Source organism: Chrysochloris asiatica, unplaced genomic scaffold (assembly GCF_000296735.1).
Source record: "Chrysochloris asiatica unplaced genomic scaffold, ChrAsi1.0 scaffold00121, whole genome shotgun sequence".
Taxonomy (NCBI): domain Eukaryota; kingdom Metazoa; phylum Chordata; class Mammalia; order Afrosoricida; family Chrysochloridae; genus Chrysochloris; species Chrysochloris asiatica.
Window position 1 is genome coordinate 8,429,847 of NW_006408639.1, and position 21,987 is coordinate 8,451,833.

General features: G+C 43.1%; 1 protein-coding gene across 1 annotated transcript in view; it reads left to right on the forward strand.

Moving 5' to 3' along the window:
* The first annotated feature begins 11,721 nt into the window (after positions 1-11,721).
* SETMAR (SET domain and mariner transposase fusion gene) overlaps positions 11,722-21,987 on the forward strand; it is a 24,257-nt gene continuing 13,991 nt past the window's right edge. The window contains exon 1 of the mRNA XM_006868680.1: positions 11,722-11,874. Within this exon, the coding sequence (XP_006868742.1) occupies positions 11,722-11,874 (153 nt within the window). The remainder of the gene's footprint in view (positions 11,875-21,987) is intronic.

Here is a 21,987-nt window from a genome sequence, read left to right on the forward strand (position 1 = left end):
TGTTGTTGTTGTTGTTAAATGCTGTTTAGGGTTTCCAAGGCTTTAAATCTTTGCAGGAGCAGAAAGCCTCATCTTTCTCCTATAGAGCAGCTGATGGGCTCAAACTGGCACCCTTGGGGTTCACAGTCATCAGTGCTTACCCTAGGAGCCACCCATGTGCTATATATGTGGTAGCTAGTATTACTGTATCATTTTTCCTTGCACTACAAAGTTCTTATTTGTTTTGTTGCTTCTTGATGCTGTGAATTTCTAGTCATATATCACTTTGGGGACACATTCTTTAGTGAAAACACATCAAAAAGGAAAATCCTTTTAAAAAACAAAAAGAGCTCATCGACTTATAAAATGAACAAGAATGCATAGATACCACCTAACTTCAGTAAAGAGCAAAGTAGTGGATTATCCAGCCCATGGGTTCTAAAATTAATGCTATAATAAATGTACATGGTCACAAGTTTGGACTAAACTAACAGGAAAAAACCATTTCGACTTAACCTAAATCCAAAGGCAGAATTAGCTATAAAAATACAGGCAGGTTGTAAAAATCAAGAAGACGATGGGGCCAGATACCGGCAGCTGTCCGGAGCCAAGAACCCCTCGCGCCTTTTCACGTCGTCCTTCATTCTTCTCTTGGAACACTGGCTTTCCTCACTCATATAACACAATAAAACAACCTCTCAGCTCCCAAATTATGAATACAGTTTTAAGTCAACTCCAGTTTTAACAACTCCAGGTGACAGTCAGGAAGGCCATCCCCACAGATGGAATGGTGGCTGGACATGCGCAGAGAGAAATGAAAATTGTCAAGGAGCTAGAAAGAAATCTCCACCAGATATCAACTACTATGCTTTGTTCTCTTCAAAGAAGATTTCATTTACACAATCCTCCTTCCTGCAAAGATCCAGCATTTATACTCTGCCAATTGAATCTCTAGCAATGATAGCTATTATTGGAAAACTAGATGTTCCAGATGGTTTCATGTATGTAGCTATTGATATCATCAAATAGCTAACTTCTGCTGACTACAATCCTTTAATCACTAGCTACAAAATACATCCCAGAAGATTAGCTTAATATAATGCTAGTGAAACTTTGATGACAACATGGATTCTAAATACAAAATCACACAGTACTGGCAAAAAGCGTAAGAACAACACACTCAATTATACCCTCATTTTTGCTTAAAAAACAAAAATAGAAGATTATATGGGCATAACCCACAATGTGGCATACAGATAGATAACTGAACCTGTAGGCTTTTATCATTTTGCTATTGCACATTACTTTCTTTTTTGGTTTTGCTTTACTACTAATCAGATCACTTTTGCTTCTGCCAGTGAAAAGGTCAAAAGAAATTCGAACAGTCAATGCAATATTCACAAAACAGAAAAGTCAAAAAAAAAAAGAAAAAGAATGCAATATTCAGGACTAAGGTTTATTTATAATAGTGGATTTGGGCAACTCAGTAATGCTCCAGATATATTTTTTCACCATCTAGTTTATCACTGAGTTAATGCACTGGGCTGCAAGGTCAGTTTGAACTGCAAGGTTGGTGGTTCAAGCTCACCAGTCACTCCTTGGACAACCTATACAGGGTCGCTATGAGTCGGAATAGACTCGACGGCTCTTAACAACAACACCAACAAGCTTTGATAGCTTTCAGAACAAATTTTAAAGAACTATACTCCTTGTCAGTAAAGAGCATGTACCTACAAAAATAAAATAGGTGTTTCAACCTAAGAAAGATCAAAGACTGACTGAGTAGCACTCTGGAAATTGGTCATATCAGCCTGCAAACAACCTCTCATTATTTTAATCTTACACACTATTAAATACTTTCAGACCCTTTGTCAGCAAGAGAAAAACAAATTAAACGGAAGGGCTGACATGAACAAAATCTCTTACTCTGCAAGCACCGTCACTGACAGCTTCAGAAAAACAAAATGACACGGATCCTTCAAAACATTTTTCCAAAAGGGCTGTGATAATTAAGGCTTTGTGTCAACTTGACTGGGATTCTCATGGATTTGGCAGTTGTGAAGTAGATACCCCCCCATGATGTAATAAGATGTGACAAACCAATAAGAGGATTAAGGGTGGGAGGTTGTTATTGTTAAGTGCTGTCTAGTTGGTTCCAACTCATAGTGAGCCCGTATAGTTTCCAAGGAGCAGCTGGTAGGTTTGAATGACTGACCTTATGCTTTGCAGTCCAGTCCTTACCCTACAGCACCACACCAGGATGGTGTTGTTGGTAGGTGCTGTTGAGTCAGTTCTGACCCATAGAAACCCTATGTACAGCAGAGAAAAACACAGCCTAGCCCTGAGTCATCCTCGCAATTGCTGCTAGACTTGAACCTATTGTGGCTGCCACCGTGTCCACCGTGTCAATCCATCTTGTTGGGGAGTGGGGTCTCCTTTTTTTTTTCACTGACGCTCTACTTACCAAGCATGGTGTCCTTTTCCAGAGACTGGTCCCTCCTGATAATATGTTCGAAGTATGAGTAATGAAGTCTCGACATCCTGGCTTCTAAGGAGCATTCTGGATGTACTTCTTCCAACACAGATTTGTCTATCCTTCTGGCAGTCTATAGTACCTTTAATATTCTTTACAGCTTCATAACTCAAATGCATCATTTCCTCTATGGTCTTCCTACATTGTCCAACTTTCACATGTATATGAGGTTATTGAAAATACCATGGCTTGGGTCAGGCACACCTTAGTCTTCGAGCTGACATCTTTGCTCTTCAATGCTTTAAAGAGGTCTTGTGCAGCAGATGTGCCTAATGCAATATGTCATTTGATTTCTTGACTACTGCTTCCATGAGCGTTGATGATGGATCCAAGCAAAATAAAGTCTTTGACAACTTCAATCTTTTCTCCATTTATCATGATGTTATTTTTAAGATGCAGATTTCTTTCTTTCCATTAAAGTGCAACCCATACTAAAGGTTGTGGTCTTTGATCTTCATCAGTATTCACTTTTAGCAAGCAAGGTTGTATCATCTACACATCGTAGGTTGTTAATGAATCTTCCTCCAATCCTGATGCCAAGTTCTTCTTCATATAATCCAGTTTCTCAGATTATTTGCTCAGCATACAGATTGAATAAGTATGGTGAAAGAATAAAACCCTGGTGCATACCTTTCCTAATTTTAAACCATTCAGTGTTCCCTTGCTCTGTGTTAACAACTGACTCTTGCTCCATGGACAGGTTCCTCATGAGAACAATTAGTGTTCTGGAATACTTATTCTCCGTAATGTTGTCTACAGTTTGGCATGATCCACACAGTCAAAAGCCTTTGCATAGTCAGTAAACAACAGGTAGACATTGTCTGGTATTCTATGCTTTCAGCCACGATCCAATTGACAGCAGTAATGATATCACTTGTTCCATGTCATCATCTGAATCTGGCTTGAACCTTTGGCAGTCCCCAGTCAATGCATGGTTCCAGCTGTTTTTTAATTATCTTTAGAAAAATTTTCTTGCATGTGATATTAATATTGTCGGATGATTCCTACATTTCATTGGGTTACCTCTCTGTGGAATGGGCACAAATATGGATCTCTTTCAATCAGTTGGCCAGGTAGCTGTCTTCCAGATTCATACCATGATATATCACCCTTCATCATACCTAACCCTGATCCCCAGGTGTGGCATGCAACACCTTTTATTGTATAAAAGATAAAAAGAGGGAGACATAAGCAGAGACTGAAGGACCTGCTACTAGCAAGACAGAAGAGAGTGGAGTGGTCCTTTGGCCCTGTGGTCCCTGCACTGTGACGCTCCTGGATCCAGGGGAAGACTGATATCAGGATGGATGGAGATCTATGAAGAATCTGGGCCTACAGATGCTCAAAGGAGACAAGGGGATTTCCTCAAAGCCAACAAAGAGAAATCCTTTCCTAAGAGCCGGCACTCAGAATTTGGATTCTGAGCCTCCTAAACCATGAGAGAATAAATTTCTGGTTGTTAAAGCATCCATTGTGTTATTCCTGTTATAGCAGCTCTAGAGAACTAAGACAGGAGGATAAAATGCTCCCAAGAAAGACTCTAAAACTAAAAACAGCCTAATTAATAGGCAACAGGTATACAGGTGTGGTTTTCCTTGTTGCTGCCTTAATTATTTCTCATTCGTACAGTTCGTATGACTCTATGCACGTAGGTTTTTGTTTACTAGATTAGAAGGTCTCCTGAGATGCCATGTCTTCTTCATGTGTACAATCCCCAAAGTGGCAAACAACACTGTCCATGTAAGTAAGTGGTGTGCTAAAGGTTCTTTTGTTTTTAAGTTGCAAGAACAGCATGTTCTCTGCATATTTTCAAAGTTCCCTTAGGTTGATAATTCCTGAAAAAATGAAACTGGTCTCTCTGACCAAACTAAAATATCTCCAGCCAATTTGAAATGATTCTTTCCTAGGTAAATATTTTTTCTGTGTTCCTTCGCTTCTGCTGTTCCTTCTTCTGGAACACCTTTCTAAACCCTCTCCATGCTCAAGGTCAATAGACTCCTCTCTATGAAGCTTTTCCCAAGTCTCCACGTAGAAGTCGTCTTTCCCTCTTTGGAAGTTCTATAACACTTAGATTAATGGAATCTTCCTTGAGTGCATTAATTATACTATTGTTGTTGTTATGTGCCATTGAGTCAGTTCCAACTCATAGCGACCCTGTACAGACTTTCCGAGGAGCAGCTGATAGATTTGAACTGCCAACCTTGTGGTTTGCAGTACAATGCTTATCTTATAGCCCCACATCAAGAGAGTAAATTGTGTTATTTCACGCTCCCCTCTAAAGTGAGAGCAGTGTACAGCTATGACTGATACAATATTTTCTGGGTGAACAGCCATTAAACTTTGGCTGTCATACTTCAAAACTTTGACTTTTCAGAAAACTTTGTTTATAGCAACCATTATCCTATTTAAAAAATGAATTTTAAGTACCTGAACATAGCAACACACAATCAAATCACAAAACGAGACTTGAAATTGATTTTTTTTTTTTAGTGTACATGAAAAATAAAAGAAACAAAGAGACGTATGTAAGACCCAAGAAATGACTCTCAAAGGTCACTATTCACACAACACATATATCTGACAACCCCATGAAGAAAAATATTAATGAGAGAGATGGAAAGAAAATATTGAAAATACTATGGACTGCCAGAAAAATGAACAAATCTGTCTTGGGAGAAGTACAGCCAGATGCCCCACAGAACCAAGGATGGAGAGACTTTGTCACATGTACTTTGGAAAGGTTGTCAGAAGGAAACAGTCCCTAGAGAAGAACATGTTTGGTAAAGTAGAAGGTCATCAAAAAAGAGGAAGAACCTCGATGAGATGGACTGAAACAGTGTCTTCAAAAGTGGCCTCAAATACAGCAAAGACTGTGAGGATGACGCACCAGACAGCGGCGCATCCTCTTGTACATGGAGCAGGAAGTGACTTGAAGGCGCCTAACAACAAACAGCAATCAGGCTACATAATGGGCAGAATGGAATAGGCTTCTGACTTCCACCTCTTCCCTCTCTCATTCTCTAAATGTTGTTGATGATTTCCTTATAAACAGTTTACATGTTACAAGTAAAAAAATATTTTTAATTTAAATGAAAAGTATCCCCATCACAGAAAGTAAAAGTTTACCTGCTCTCCAATTTTAACTCATTCAAAAAATACAACTCTATGAAGCAACAATTACTATCCCAATTTTATAAGTAAGGAACAAACAAGATGGCGGATCGGGTGGACATACAGTAAAGGAGCTCCGCCAACAACAACACAGAATACCCAACCAAGCAGGCTCAGGGTCCCAGAACTCTGAACCACATATAAAGGAATATTTAGAAGGTTGGCAGGCTTACAGCTGGGGGAATTTGTGGCAGAAGCAAGAAATCTATCTTTCTAGTCCGGGACGCTCAGCTGCTCCAGTAGCCGCCATCTTGAGTGAGATCACACGGGAGAAGGATCAGAGCGGCCACAGACGCCTGGCAGAACCGTGGAGATAAAGGTGTGGACATTCTTTTCTTTTGGTATCTGTTCATTGGTCCCTTGCTGTCTGCGCACCTCCATTCTGGTGCCTATAGGGGTGCCTGAGCTAGTGGGTACCCCAGTCCCACCCTCGGAGGGTTCTACTACGCATGCGCACAGATCTCCTCGAAATTTAAAGAGACAGTTTCCAATTAAAACCAAATGGCCACAGCCGACCCTGAACTGTTTCCAACTAGAAAAAAGGCCTGAACAGGAATTGTGGAGCGGGACAAGCAGACTAAAGAGGAAATAGGCCGAAAATTAAATCCTAAGTTACGTCAAAATGACCAACAGTGGCATCTTGAAGCTACTCAGGAAGAAGAGTGAAAAGGTAAGCCCATTTCCTGATCACATCTACCTGGAGGCATTCAGAAAGCATAAAAAATACCAAATTACATACCCATTTAAGTATTAAGGCCACAGATAACCCCTGAAGATGCCCAAAAAACAGAAGCAGATGACCATATCTGCACATGTCCAATTTGATAAGTAAGGAAACCAGGATACCTGTCTTTGCCCGCTTCCTCATCTATAAGTCCTGGTGTGGTGCTATAGGATCAATACTGGACTGCTAGCTGCAAGATCAGTGGTTCAAAGCCACCAGCTGCTCCTCAAAAACTCTGTACAGGGTCACTATGAGTCAGAACCGACTCAACAGCACACAACAACAACAACAGTAGTACTGTGGCCAAAAAATGCATGTTAATTTCATCAAGTTAATGGTATAGCTCTGTCTCCTAATTGTCTGCTACTTATGGAAAACACGACCCTGGAGTGGAAAACTGCATCTGGGCTATAGAACTGTAAATAAGGGTCCTATAGACTTGGGTTTCCTTAGGCTATGATTTCTATAGAAGGGTTCTAGTTCAGGACGCTCCCATGTCCTACCAGTGAGGCTATTCTTTCCTGCATGTGGGTCATCATCCAGACACTCAGGAAGCTCTGGGACCAGCTGTATCAACAGTTACAAGCACTATTCTCTAGTCTCTCAGAAGAACAACATCTGAAGGCTCCTTGGTGGCCAAGTGAGTTTTGTCCTACACCTTCTGAGTGAACCTAATACCAAGTTTGGTCTCTATAAGTCAGTGAGCATGAACATTTGTTGTCAAGTGCCATCAAGTTGGTTCCTACTCATAGCGACCCTGTATAGGGTTTCCAAGGAGCAGCAGATAGGTTTGAACTTCTGACCTTGTGGTTAGCAGTCCAGTGTTTCTCCTACAGTGTCACCCCAGGATCTGAGAATGAACATTTAATTGATTTTAAAATGACCCCCTGGTGGGTGTTTCAATCACTTTGTTATGGAAAATAAATGAATTCCTATATGGAAAGTGCTTAACCAGTACCTGGCCAAAAATAGCTCAATAAATGCTCATTATTGGGGTCCCTGGGTGCTGCAGATGGTGAATGCACTCAGCTGCTAACTTAGAGATTTAGGATTCTAGTACACCCAGAAGCACCTTGAAGACAAGCCTAGGAATCTACTTCTGAAACATCAGCCTTCGCAAATCCCACAAAGCACAGTTGTACTCTGCCACACATGAGGTCGCCATGAGTTGAAATCGGTTCTTCATTACTGGTTCTTACTGTTGCCCATGGTCACAATCTAGGAATGTGAGTGTAGGGGACGTCTAATTCCAGATCGTGTGCCATTTTACAGTAGTACTTTGCTATGTAAAATTAACTTCTTATTTCCCCCTAGATGCCTGCTTTCAAAAAGAATTTTTATACCAATTATGTGTGGTTACTGCAGAACGAAGTGACTGTTTCCCTGCTCATGGATACCCATATTTATCAGCCTGACCTGAGTGTTTGTTCCCAAACCTATCAATTTAGGGATAAGTGCTATCGTCTGAGCTATTGGTGATAGACTCCCAGTGCAATAGGAGTTTCCCTCCTCTAGGAAAATGAAGTGAAACCTTCTAGAAAGAGTTCAGGAGGAAAAGACAAGTTTCTAAAGATTCTTTATCACGGGCGTGTGAGTGATAGCATGAGCTCAGATTGCCTCACTTCCCTTTAGTTCCTGTTCCACTCTAAAGACACGAAACTGGAACTCAGAGTAAGCGTGACATGGAACTCTCATCAACAGCCACAGACTCAGAATGACCTTGACTTTATATCAAGAGCATGGAAAAGGAAAGGTACATAAATGAGATGCTTGAAGTTCAAACAAAATGATTCTCTGTGTCTTATCGTTTTAATGAATGAGATAGGAAGGGTTTGCCTGTGAATCCACTACACAGGTCCAGGGACTATGAGCTATTTCTTATACACAAGGAAGAGCAACTAGTTTTATAGGTACTGGGATCAGAAAAGATACAGCGATGGGGACATTGGAACTGAATGGAAAGAGGTATGAGCAAAGGTATTCAAGACATAGAATAATATGAAGAAAAACATACAAGCACCAATGACCTGTTGAAAAATGTAAATAGAACAAGGGATTCAAAGCAGGGACTGGAAGCAACAGATGTCAAAGAATTAGCGTGCGGACCTCCAAGGCCTTATAAACCAGACAAGAGAAGGTAGACTCTCAGAGAAAACATAGAGCACACACAGGACTTTAAGGTTGGTTGCCGTGATGTGCTGTGGAGTTGGTTCCGACTCATACTGACCCTGAACAGGGTTCCCCAGGCTGCACATCTTTACAGGAGTAGAACGCCTCATCTTTCTCCTGCGGAACAGGTGGTAGTTTCGAACCGCTGATAAGGTTCACAACCTGATTTGTAACCACTACACTACCAGAGCTCAGTGAAATGTAATTGTGCATTTGCAAAAGATTATTATAGCAGTGGCAGGGAAAGTGATTTGAAGGTATAGAGAAGGAGAGAGTTGAAATGAATTACTGCACTAGTCCAAGCAAGAAAAGAGAGCCTGAGATTGAGACTGAGTAGAAGGAATAAAAATGAAAAGTGTTATGAAGGAAGGAAAAACAGGGCTTGGCTTCAAAAGTCCTTAACTAGAGGATCTAAGGAGAAGACAGGGTTACTCTTTGGTAACCTGATTTGGTAGCTCTATACATCATGAACTATTCTCCTAGCTTATTTTAAAGAAGTAAATGCAAGATTTGTATTGGTTATGAATCGGGCTGCTATCCTCAAGGTCAGTAGTTCGAAACTACCAGCTGCTGCACGGGAGAAAGATGAGGCTTTCTGCTCCCATAAAGATTTACAGCCTCAGAAACCCTGTACAGGGTCCCTATGAGTCGGAACCAACTCCGCGGAACATAACAACAACAACAATGAATCAATTTAGGTTTTGACCTTGAGGTGACTACATAACAGAAAGTAGAAATGTCCAATAATTAGTTCAATATTTGTCATGGATTGAATTGTATCCCCCCAAAATATGTGTTAACTTGGCTGGGCCACAATTCTCAGTGGTTTGCCAGTTATGGAATGGTGTAATCTTCCCCGTGAAGCAATCTGATATCATCAGCAAGGGGCTTAGGGTGTAATGCAATATCCTTTTTCAGGCCACAGCCCTAAGACCATGTAAGGGGAGCTTCCCTTTCATCTCACAAGAGATCAAAGGAGAGAGAAGTAAGGAGAGAAGGGGACCCGGCTACTCCCAAGAAGGAAGAGCCAAGAATAGAGCACATCATTTGGATTCTGGGTCCCTGCACTGAAAACCTTCTATACTCAGGAGAAGACTGGTGCCAAGACACACGGAGATCTCCAAGGGTTACCGAGCCCACAGACACTGCAAGGAGACAAGGCCATTCCCCTAGAACTGACGCCCTGAATTCCGAACTCTAGCCTCCTAAACTGTGACAGGATCCTTTCTGCTCGTTAAAGCAGAAATGTGGTATTTCTGTTATAGCATCACTAGGTCACTGGAGTTGAGGAGAAATGTGCTGAAGAGACTGAAGAGCAACTCAGCTGCTTTATGATTCTATCTGAAGCCACGGAAGTGGATGCAGGTTAGGTGAAGTGGGTGAAGAAGGGAAGCCTGAGTCACACCAACATGTCAGGGACAGTAAGATACGAAGAATACTGAGAAGGAAAGGGCTGCAAGACTGAGATGTCTCCAGGTTAGTGAGGCCACTGAACCTGGGAGAGGGAGGGGGAGGGCTTCAGGGAGAAGGTACAGGACAATCGTTCCACAGAACGTTTGGTAAGGTAGTCCATAAAACCAACAAATCAAACCCACTGCAGAGTCAATTCCAAACCCAGGAATTACAAAGTAGAATTGTTGCATAAGGTTTGCTTAACTATAATCTTTATGAAGCAGAGCTGCAGGCCTTTCTTTTAGGCTATGTCTGGGTGGCTTCAAAATACCAACCTTTAAGTTCGTAGTCCAGTGCAAACAGTTTGGGCCACCCAGGGACCTCAGAAAGATTCCACAAAATTTAGCAGTTTTTAAATTATCAGGACGTTTTGTCTGGGTAGTTTTTTGTTGACTGGTTGGTTTGGGGGTGTGGGGGGGGGGGGAGATAAACAGGAAGTCAACAGGGAATCAGAGTGTCCTATAAGTGTATACTACTGTTTTGGAAGAAGTGCAGCCAGAGTGCTCCTTGGAGGCCAAGATGGCTAAGCTTCGTCTGTCATACTTTGGACATATTGTCAGGAAGGAACAGTCCTGGAGAAGGATATCATGCTTGGTAAGATGGAGGGTCGGAGAAAAAGAGGAAGACCCCCAATGAGATGGATCGGCCAGGTGGCATTATTGATGGACTCAAGTGTGGCAGAGGTAGTGAGGTTGGCCCAGGATCGGGCAGTGTTTCATTCTGCTGTGCATGGGGTCACTATGAGTCGGTTCTGACTTGATGGCACCTGACAACGACAACAACAACTGTCAGATCCCAAATTCCAACATATGACATCCATTTCCACACAAGTTTCAAATCTTTAGGCGCCCTGGTGTTCATTCCTGCAACCCTCACCCCACCTCTCAGCATAAAATGTGTGCCTCCCTACTCCAACAAACCTGTAAGCTTTCAAAAATGTGAACTAATGATTACCCCTCTAAAGTTCTCCATTATGACCACAGGAAGGGCTAAGCATTGGGCTGCTAACCACAGATCAGGAGATTAAAACCCACCAACCGTTCTGAGGCAGTCTGTTCCTCGAAGATTTCGTTTCCAAATCTCTAAGGAGCGCTGGTATCCTAGTGGTTAAGAGTAGGGCTGTGAAGTCAAGGTTAGCAGTTCGAAACTACCAGCTGTACAAAGGGTGAGAAATTCTACTCCCAGAACTAGGAAACCCTATGCAAGGTCACTGTGAGTTGGAACCGACTCCACAGCACACAACCAACACCCTAAGGAGCAGACACAGGAGTCCTGGTGTGGCCCCATAGGATACGCACTCGACCTTAAAGTTGACTTGGTTCTAAAGTCGGCAGTTCAAACTCACCAGCTGCTCCTTGGAAGTCAGAAATGACAAGACACTTAACAATGAACAGTTATAGTCTGTTCTGTGTAGTATCAGAATCGACAAGATAGCAGTGTTTAGATTTAGTTTGTTGTTTTGTATTCCCAACTCTTCGTGCGTGCCTAACATGGTTTTGTAATTACTGTATCGGGGTCAAAACCAAAAAGAAGTCAGACCAAAACGTCAACAAACGCTGAGGGACTAGTAGCCCTCCCTTGCCACTACCACGAACAAAAAACTACAAGTCCCATGAGGCTATGGGGCAAAACTCCCAGCATTATCTGCGAAACTCAAAAGGTCACAGCGGTAGGCGCGGCATTAAGGGGCGATATGTTTCTGAAAATTGTGAAGATGCAGTCGTTAGGATTAGCAGTCTCAAAAGAGGAGCCTGAGGCTCAGCCTGAACAGCAGGATGTCGCGTGCGGCCTCGAGAACTTGCCTGTGAGTTCTTGGCCCCCGGAGGTGGAGCCAGCGCCTTTCCAGGTAGGGGCGGAGCTCGACCCCCAGAGCTGCGTTCGTGGATCTTGGGAACAGGGTGGAGGCGGGACTAGGGAGACGGAGACTAGAGTTACGCACAGCTCCGCACGTGTTTGTACGACTTGTAGGTTCCTTATCCGCTTGGCGGTTTCATACCCAATTACCTGTCATGTTGTCGGGAATAGATCTTCAGTGCACACGCTTCGATATTGTTCAGTTAATCAGCTTTATGGTTTTACCAAAGGTCTTTTCTGCCTGTAGAGTGGCAGTTACGTCAAAGGCAACCCTAAAGACTTCATAAGATTCCTTACAAAAAGCCCAGGTTCTGGCCCCAGAACTCAGAGGGACCTGGGGCAAATCACTTAGCTGTCTGGTCTCTGATTGCTCATAGGTAAGAAAAAGCCTGTGTCACGGTTAAGGGTTTATTCCTTAGAGTCAGACTGAGCTGAGGTCTCCCTTTTGCTGATTTCTTTGACAAATGGATTCGCTTCACTGAGCCTCGGATTCCTGCAGTGTACAATTAAATACTACCTCTCGGGATAAGGAGCTCTGGTAGCATAGTCGTTACAAATCGGGCTGCGAAACTCAAGATCAGCAGTTCGAAACTACCAGCTGTTTCACGGGAGAAAGATGAGGGTTTCTGCTCCCATAAAGATTTGCAGCCTCGGAAACCCGGTACAGGATCGCTCTGAGTCGGAACCGACTCCACAGCACATAACCACCACCGCCTCTCGGGACTGTTGTCAGAATTAACATAGAAGTTAAACACAGTGCCTCCTTCACTGTTCAAGTATAAGTGTTTCAAAGGTCCTTCAGCTCTAATTTTTTTCACCCCTTTCTCCTTGGCCTGAAAGTTGCCTAAGGAATGAAAATAATAATAACCTGTTCTAATGGAAAGAGCACTGAACCTGAAGGTTGGAGAGCTAAATTCAAGGTTTAGCCATCTTAACTGCTCCCCAGAAACAAATATCTTCATCTGCAAAATAGAAATTATAATTTAAAATTTTATAATCCTATAGCCAACATCGGATGGAGTTCTGGTGTGGCGCTGTAGGATAAGCATTGGACTGCTAACTGCAAGGTCGATAGTTCAAACCTACCAGCCACTCCTTGGAAACTCTATACAACTCTAAACACTATCTAACAGCAGTGTTGGATTCATGGTGGAAGAAACCAAGGCCACTCGGAGAGGTGAAGGAGAGTTTTAGATTTTATTAAGCCAGCTAACTTTATTTTATTAAGCCAGAATCTCCAGATTCTGAGCCCCGAATGGAGGGCAACATGGCCTGTATGGGGTCAGAGTCGGGAAGGGGCCAGGCTGCATACCTGTTTGAGGGCAGGGGGGAAGCCAGGGGGATTGGTCCCATTTGGTGACCTGGTTAGCATTTTAGCTTGTCTCCTGGCAAGAGAGGGCAGTGAATGATTTTCACCTTTTCCTGTTCATTCCCCCCTTTGATGCCCTTTGGGACCTTTTCCCCAGGGGCATCATCTATGTAAGGAATGGGGATTTTGGTATTGATTTGGATTGTTGGTACCCCTTTCGATTGATTAGTTCTAATGGCAATTCCCATGGCCCTGATTGCTAGTGGGAGGAGGCATGGACTGATTAATTCCAAATAAAACCCCACCCACGAGGGTCTTGAACCCTGTAAAGGTGAAGAACTACCCTCCCCATAGACTCTGTGGGTTCCACGGACTCCAGGTTTGCACAGGGACATGGGCAAATTTCTACATTTTTACAAGGTCTTCTATTACCAGATTCTGGTCATCTGCTTGTATGCAGCAGTTAGCAACATTAACCTTCTCGCATACCCCTCCTCCCTCCGCAGCCGGTAAGTAGTTTAGGGCTAATCTATTTTGATAGATGGCATTTAGTATCTGTGTCTGTTGATGCACAAGAAGGGTTATAGATTCAGTTACCTAGGAGGGTGCCCTCTCTTTTATAGCCACTATAGAAGAGTAGTGTGGTTACTGTTTGGTCCACCTTGGTGGTGTGGGTGTATAGATTACACAGATTTCTCCCTTTCCCACACGCCAAAGTCTAATTCAAATGAATCCCACAGCGGACATCCCCATGCTTCGGCCATGAGTAGATCAGCCAGCTCCTGGTTTGTGGATGAAGCAGGGCGGGTTATACATCTCAATGTTAGGAGGGTTGGTAGGGTCAGTTTCAGCTTCTCATGGAGACAAGGCTTTCTTCAGCCTGCTATGGTGAATCCAGGTGGGGACTCCTTCTACCTTGACTGCTGGGCTTAAGATAATTTCTTGTTCCAGCCCTCAGTAATCTTTGCAGATGCTTCTGGATGCCCTCCCAAAAGGAAAAACAAATCAGATACGTTTATTACGCTCTGAGCTAAATAGGCCCAAGTGTTTTTCATCCCTTAGAAAGGAATAATGTCTTATGAGAGTCCCATTGTGTCCAAGTTGAGTCTGGCTAACTTGACAGCTGACAGCATGGCTAGAAGGAGTATTTCCCAGGATCCAGTCCACTTTTTTCTCTAATTGGTTTTCAGGTCCATCTCTCCAAGTTCTGAGCTGAGTATGACCTCCAGGCTGGAAGGGGTCAGGTTACCTGTAGGGAAGGAAGCAATTTTACAAAATAATAGAAAGTGTGTGGTGGAGGTGTTGTGCATACCACTGCGCCTTTAAACGTTGGCTGAGGTCAGGTAGAGGGTTGAGGGAAGCTGCTTGGGAAGGTTTACTGTATACAACCTTATAAGGGCTCAATTTAAGCCCGCTTCTCGGGGGCTACGTGAATTCGAAACAGGGCTAAAGCAACACCTGGTCCCAATGTAGATAAGTTTCCTAACAGTTTTATCATTTGTTTCTCTTTAGAGTCTGGTTCATTTTCTTGAACCTCCACGTTGACTGCAATCTCCATTTCATCTGTAGGTGTTTACTGCTCTGTTGTCACTTTGGACCCTCTGGAAGTCCAAACTTGGAGGTCATCTCCTTCAAGGGGATTTTCACTGTTTTTGAAGTTCTTAGTTCTGGTGGGGGAAAATCTCTACCTAATCAGAAAAGGTGTCTACAAAAATAAAAACAGCAAATATTTAGTTCCCCAGCTTGGGCCATCTGTATGAAATCCACCTGTTAATTTCCAGGGGGTTGTTTACCTTAATATTGGTTCAGGACAGCCTGTCTTGGGATTGTTCTTGAGGCAGGTAACAGTCAGAGCTAACCTCCTGAATGAATTTTTTTTTTTTTTTTTTTAAATTTCTTGTTCTAGTGCCAGGGCCTAATGAACCAAGTCAGGGCATCATTCCTGTAGTGGGTCATTTCTAGGATTCATTTAGGAAGAGCCAGTGCTAGTTGTCACAGGATCAGAACCATTCTAATAAAAGCCATTTACTTTTTAGCTTTTAACTTCTCAAAACCGGAACAATTCCAAGTCTGCTTTTCATTCTTTATCCCTTCTCTCAAATCCTTCTGCCCCAGTTCTACAAAAGTCTTCTGGGTACACATTCAGTGTTTCCTGCCGACATTTCTAATGCCCTCATCAGTGCAATCAGTTCAGTGTTTTATTGAGCTTAGATTCCCCAGCAGGTGGGCTATTGCCTCTACCCAGTCTTGTAAGATTACATATTACACACCCTGCTATCCGAGTCCCTTTTTCCATGTAACTACTTCTGTTCACAAACAACATCTAGTCCACCAGATACAGTTAAACAGGTCAGGTTGGCTGGAAAATACTTGGTCAATGATTTCTACACAATCATGGTAGAAATGGCAGGTTTAGTTGCCCCATAATTCACAGGATAATATTCAGATTGTCCAATAAAATAACCTGCTATTGCCTATCCGTCCTGTTGTGAGCCATAGGCTTCCCTTCTTTAGCAGCAGGGAGACGGCTTAATAGGGACGGGACGAGCTGGCCAGAATGAATTTCTTGGCCTCTTTTCTGAGACGATATTGGTTTCTGTGGGATGGTCAGTTTCGGACCTCGACAGGGGATGCTTGTTGGCTCTCCCCAGAGTTCCACTAGTCCACATGGGGAGGGAGGGGGGTAATACCTGATTGTGGATCTCCTCAGGCCAATATGACTGGTTTCCTGAGTGTGAATCAGTCATAACCAGGCCTGTTCATGAGGGACCTCCATCTGCAGACTTTTGGTTTCAGAAAGCTGTTTGAACATGCAACTCTGGAAGCAGGTCCTGGCCCAGTGAGCGGACCCGTCAGTTACTTTCTTTTCCCTGATGAAGCAGTCCAGGGGTTTCAGGAAGAACTGGGCCTCAGGCTTCCCTGAGATCCCAGTCACCATCACTGTCCCCATTAGAATTTTCAGCTGAGGCCCTGCGGGTAGGGGCAATAGGGATGGCAGAGGTTGATGTCAAATCATGCTGGGCCCCTTACCCCCTGACATTAGTCTTCTGCAGACAACAAAACTTGTTGTTGAGTTGGATGGCTTTTTCTACCAGATCCTCCCCTGAGGTTTGGGCATTTATTTTTTTCAGTGTCCAGGTTTTTGCATAAGCACATGGGTCCTTGCTTAAGGCTCTCATTCCTTTCCAGGTTCCTCCCTGGGGTCCCACAGGCTCATCTCTAGTGGTCTTTTATGAGGACAGTTACAGCCTGAGATTTCTCATGCTCTCGGCTGTTAAATATGTCGAAGGTGATGTCCACCAGCTGGATGGATTCATGCCAATTACCCTGTCCAATTTCTGCCATTTCTTTCTAAAATCCTGGGTGTGCTGGGAGATAAAAAATCATGTTAACCATTTGGATATTTGCTGAGTTCTCAGGATCAAGGTCTGTGTACTTATAGTAAGCCTGGTAGATTCATTTAAAGAACTCAGAGGGGTCCTCAGTTGGCTTCTGCTGAACTTCTTGTACCAGGTTCAAGTTTTTTGGTTTAGGAATTCCCTTTTTCAGACCTCTGAGAATGCACCTTTTATAGTGTTCCAGTGTAGCATAGTGGCTACGAATCGGGCTGCGAACCTCAAGGTCAGCAATTCAAAACTACCAGGTGTTCTATGGGACAAAGAATAGCTCTCCACTCCCACAAAGATTTACAGCCTTGGAAGCCCTGCACAGGGTCACCATGAGTCGGAACCAACTCCATAGCACATAACCATCACCACCACCAGTCGTGGCAGGCCCACCTAGATTTTAATTTGTGTCAGCTAGAGGAATTGCCTTACCTGGGGTAAGGGTCCTATTCAGGTTTTTTTTGGATGCGTGCTGTTTCGTCCCATGTCTTATCTCAAACCAGCATTTTTTATCCCTGGTCAGGAGCAGTGTCAACAGAGCCTGAATATCTGCCCAATTAGGATGATGGGTAGCAAAAATAGTGGTTATTAAATTTGTTATTTTGGTTATGTCATCCTAGTGTGACACTGTGGGTCAATGCTCTGGACCCCCAAGTCCATCTGAACCCCAAGAGCAGCTGTTCAAGTCCACCCGCAACTCCTCAGAAAACTCACAAAGGGTCACCGTGAGTCAGAACCAACCCGGCAGCACTGACCAACAACATCTCAATAAGAAGGATTTGAATTTTCCCTATATAACAAGTCCAAGATAGAGGAAGTATGTGCCCAGTAATATCCTGCACCTTGCCCTTCCGTATTCAATTCTGTGGGCATCTGCAGAGGGGGGATTGCCTTGCCTCTGTTCTGGGTAGCCCTCTACCGAAATGGGTCCCTAGAAGGGTATGATATAGAGAAATCACTTCCAAATTGCTTTCCTCAGTGGCTGAATATGGCCGGGCAGGTTCACTAGGTTGTTATAATTTTCTGATGGCAGCTGCTGGGGTATCAAAGATTGTAATAAGACTAGGTTACAATCTAAAGCTGTATTTCACACAAAGTAACCATTTCTATCTCTGTATATTCACGTACAGGCCTGTTTAGAACTGTTTTTACCTAATATTCATCTGTATTCATTTTTCCTCTGCCTGGCTTTCATATTAGCAGTGTAAGTGCATTGTAGTACATATACATGATATAACTTACATATTCTTGGAATTCCAGGTTGTTTTCAGTTTCTTAAACATAAATACGGGACAGAAAATAGTAATTTTACTAACAAGTTGACAATCTGACAGTGGTTTAATAATTCAAGCTGTAAGATCGTATAATAATTTTACAGATCCATTCAAAGGTTATTATTCCATCATCTAGATCGTACACTGGCTAAGCTGTACCCATATAGAAACCAGTTAGAATTATACTTTACAATGCTTTTTTTTTCAGATTTGAGGCCTATATTTTATTTTAGATACAGAAGTTAACCTTAACAGAAACAGGAGGGGCATTTTAAGGAAAGTACTTCCTGTCTACCATGCCCCATGTGCACACTCTGAATAAAGCAAAAGGGGATCTCAAAGTGAAGGTGGAAGTGAGTGAAGGAGACACAGAGCCGAAGACTCCCAATTAAAGATTCAACAGACAGATCCAGACTTTTTTATTTTTTTAAACTCACAAATCTTCAACACTTCTGGGTGGGCATGCATATCTTTTCAAATGCAAATGTATCAACTCAGATTCTGGCTCAAGATACCACCTCAAAGTTCTAATGAATCCAATCAAGTGTAGGCCAAAGGCCATTTTACAAACTTTCCGTAATCATAATTCCCATTCTTTTTTTTTTTTTTTTTAATCCATCAACATACATCCCAAGACTGAGGTCTCACCATGAGAACTCCCATTGTACTTAAGTGTATGTAGTGCTCTGGGGCCCACTTAGATTCCGTAGCAGGAGCCATGGAACAGTACAGACTGGGTGTGACAAGCCACACTTCAGTTACATGCACACTTGCATTCAACCAGTGACACAGTTTATGGCACTTCCACCCGCCCTTTTGGGGAATCCCTGACTGAGGCCTCTAGGTGAGGCCTTGGAAGGGGATCAGCCTTCCGCTTCTGTCCATAGGGACAGGCCTAGGACAGACCTGTTCCAGAAGTCTTGGCTGATTTCTCTGGTTCTACCTCTCCTTTTGATTCCAGTTGGGAAAGGTGGGTGCGGTGGCTGGCTACCCCCACTCCCCCCTCACTCCGAGGAAGAAGGTGTCAAATGTGGAGGTGGTGTGCTGTCTCATCTCCTGAGGGGAGCTCCCCATTAGTCACTCCCGGACTCCGATTTGCTGGCTCAAGGGGCCAGCACTGTTGGTTTCCCAGTCAAGGAGCTCAATGTTACAGCAGCTTTAGATTTGTGGATGAAGAAACCAAGACCACTCGGAGAGATGAAGCAGAGTTTCAGATTTTATTAAGCCAGCTGACTCAGAGGAGCGAATTTTAATTTCTCCAGATTCTGAGCCCCAAAAGGAGGGCCTGTATGGGGTCAGAGTCCGGGGGAGGGGCTAGGCTGCATACCTGTTTGAGGGCAGAGGGAAACCAGGGGGATTGGTCCCATTAGGTGACCTGATTAGCATTTTGGCTTGCCTCAGGGTGGGAGAGGGCAGTGGATGATTTTTACCTTTTCCTGTTCAATAGCACTCAACAACAACACAGCCAACATCAAAAGAAAGACAAGATTTTTTGCTCCTGTGAAGATTTAAAACCGGGTTAATACACTGGACTACAAGATCGGTTTGAACCGCAAAATCGCACTAACTGCTCCTGAGAAACCCTGTACAGGGTTGCTATGAGTCGGAACCAACTCCATGGCACTTAACAACAGCAACAACAAACCCTGTACAGTTTAACAACAACATACATTTGTATTATGGTGTTGGAGAAGTTTATTGAAAGCACCATGGACTGTCAGAAGAACAAACAAATCTGTGCCGAAGAAAGTACAGCCAGAATGCTCCACAGAAGCCAGGATGTTGACACTTTGTCTCTCCTACTTTGGACATGTTACCAGGAGGATCCAGTCACTGGAGAAGGACATTATGCTTAACAAAGGTCAACAAAAAAGAAGAAGACCCCTGCATGATGGATTGACACAGTGCCTGCCGCAATGGGCTGACACCTAACTGAGAATGATACAGGACCCACCGTGTTCCTTTCATTATGAGTCACAGCCTCTAACAAAAACAGCAGCAGAGCTACCATCAGTGTTCATGGTTATCTACTCTCCCTTCCTCTAGAAGACTTGTGAGAGTCAAATCATAGATTTAGTAGAAATTTTCAAAAAGTTATTGTTAAGTTCTGTCGAGTCAGTTCTGACTCTTAGCAACCCTGTGTAGGGTTTCCAAGGAGTGGATGGTGAACTTGAACCAAAAGAATAATGTCAGAAATTATTATTCCTCAAATTGTCTGGTTAATAATAGGGTTGCACTGAGTAGTAGCTAATCTGTCTGGGCAGGGCTGATGAAAGGAGATGGGGATGGGTCCCTTGTACAATAGTGAATAATTACTATCAGGACTGATTGAGAGTTGGAAATGTAAAGGTGGACGTTTTGTAGCAAAAGGAAAGGAGTGATTGACTTTGCAGTCTAGGAGCGGAGGGCCCTGGGACCATCAAGGGAGAAGAGCGGAGAGTGGGACCCTACCTGGAGAAGCAGTGACGCCAGAGATGGAGGCAGAGACGATGACATGGAGAGATGGAGCAGAAAGGGAGAGGGGCTGTGTGCTGATGACAGGGGGGTGGACATGGAGAGATGGAGCAGAGAGGGACAGGGGCTGTGTGCTGATGACAAGGGGTGGACAGGCTTGCAGGGTTATATCCTTTGGTTGGTTGATGATGCATGGAGGGATTTATAACCATGGCAATGAAACGACATACAATAGGATGAATGTAAAACTAAAGTTTTCCCATGTAAACCATCACATAATTCACAATAAAACATTAAAAATAATAGTAGGGTTGGGTGGCACCATATTAAACACCAATCCCTGATAAAAAATATTGATATATCTTCTTGTTGTTGTTGTTATATGCTATGGAGTTGGTTCCAACTCATAGTGACCCTGCACTGGGTTTCTGAGGCTGTAAATCTTTACTGGAACAAAAAACCTCATCTTTCTCCCATGGAACAGCTGGTTGTTTCAAACTGCTGACCCTGAGGTTAGCAACCCAATTCATAACCACTATACTACAAGAGCTCCCTTTGATATATCTTAAACAACAAATATTTAAGTACTTATCATGTGCCAGGAGTCCTAGTGTGGCGCCGTAGAATAAGCAATAGACTGCTAACCACAAGGTCAACAGTTCAAAACCTACCAACTGCTTCTCAGAAACTCTACTCAGCTTCAAACATCATTTTTAAGAGCTCAACTGGACCTTGTTGAAATTGTCTTGCTCACAGTCTCCTAATATGTAGTCATTATGAGTTGAAACTGATTCCGTGGCATTTAACAACATCAGCAGGAGCTAGGTATTGTATTAGGCTAGGCCCAGTAGATAAAATAAAAATGACACAAGCCCTACACTGGAAATTATAGGAGGAAATGGAAGACACTTGATTGTTGCAGTAAGGGGAGAAGAGAAACCTTTCCACTGGACCCTACGTCTTCATATGACAGTAGAAATGGAAATCAGAGGACTAAGAATGCTGCACTGTTTTAGCTACCTATTTATAGGCATAGCTCTGAATGGAGTCAGCCTTACATAAAGAAGACAGGATTCTTTCTTCATGGAGCTTACAGTCTGTTCTAGAAGATAAGACATTCTGGGGATATTCTTGGAACAAGGACTCCTAATGTGGTGCTGTAAGATAAACCCTGGACTGTGAACGAAAAGGCTCTTCTAGTAATTTGTTTCCATATATTCATGGCCTACAAAATCATTGCTATCTAAAATCAAAATGGCTTTTAGACAGCAAACCCTGCCTTCACATGCATTTGCATATATAAGAATTAAAGCTTGGAAAACTCAAGGTAAATCTAACTGTGTCTAATTTGCTTTAAAGTGCTGTGTGAAAGACAAAAAACTTTCCAGTGTCCACTTGGGAACAAGCATATCATAATGCCATCAGTGTTGAAAGCCAAGCAGAAAACTAAATGATTCTCTTGAGCAAAGAGTTGGATCTATTTTTTCAGGTCTCAAGTCAGCTTCAAACATCATTTTTAAGATCTCAACTGGGGGAGAACAAACAAGATGCTGGATACGGTGGACGTATAGCAGAGAGCTCCGCCAACAACACAGAATACCCGAACAAGCAGGCTCAGGGGATGGTCCCAGAACTCTGAACCACATATAAAGGAATACTTAGAAGGTTGGAAGGCTCACAGC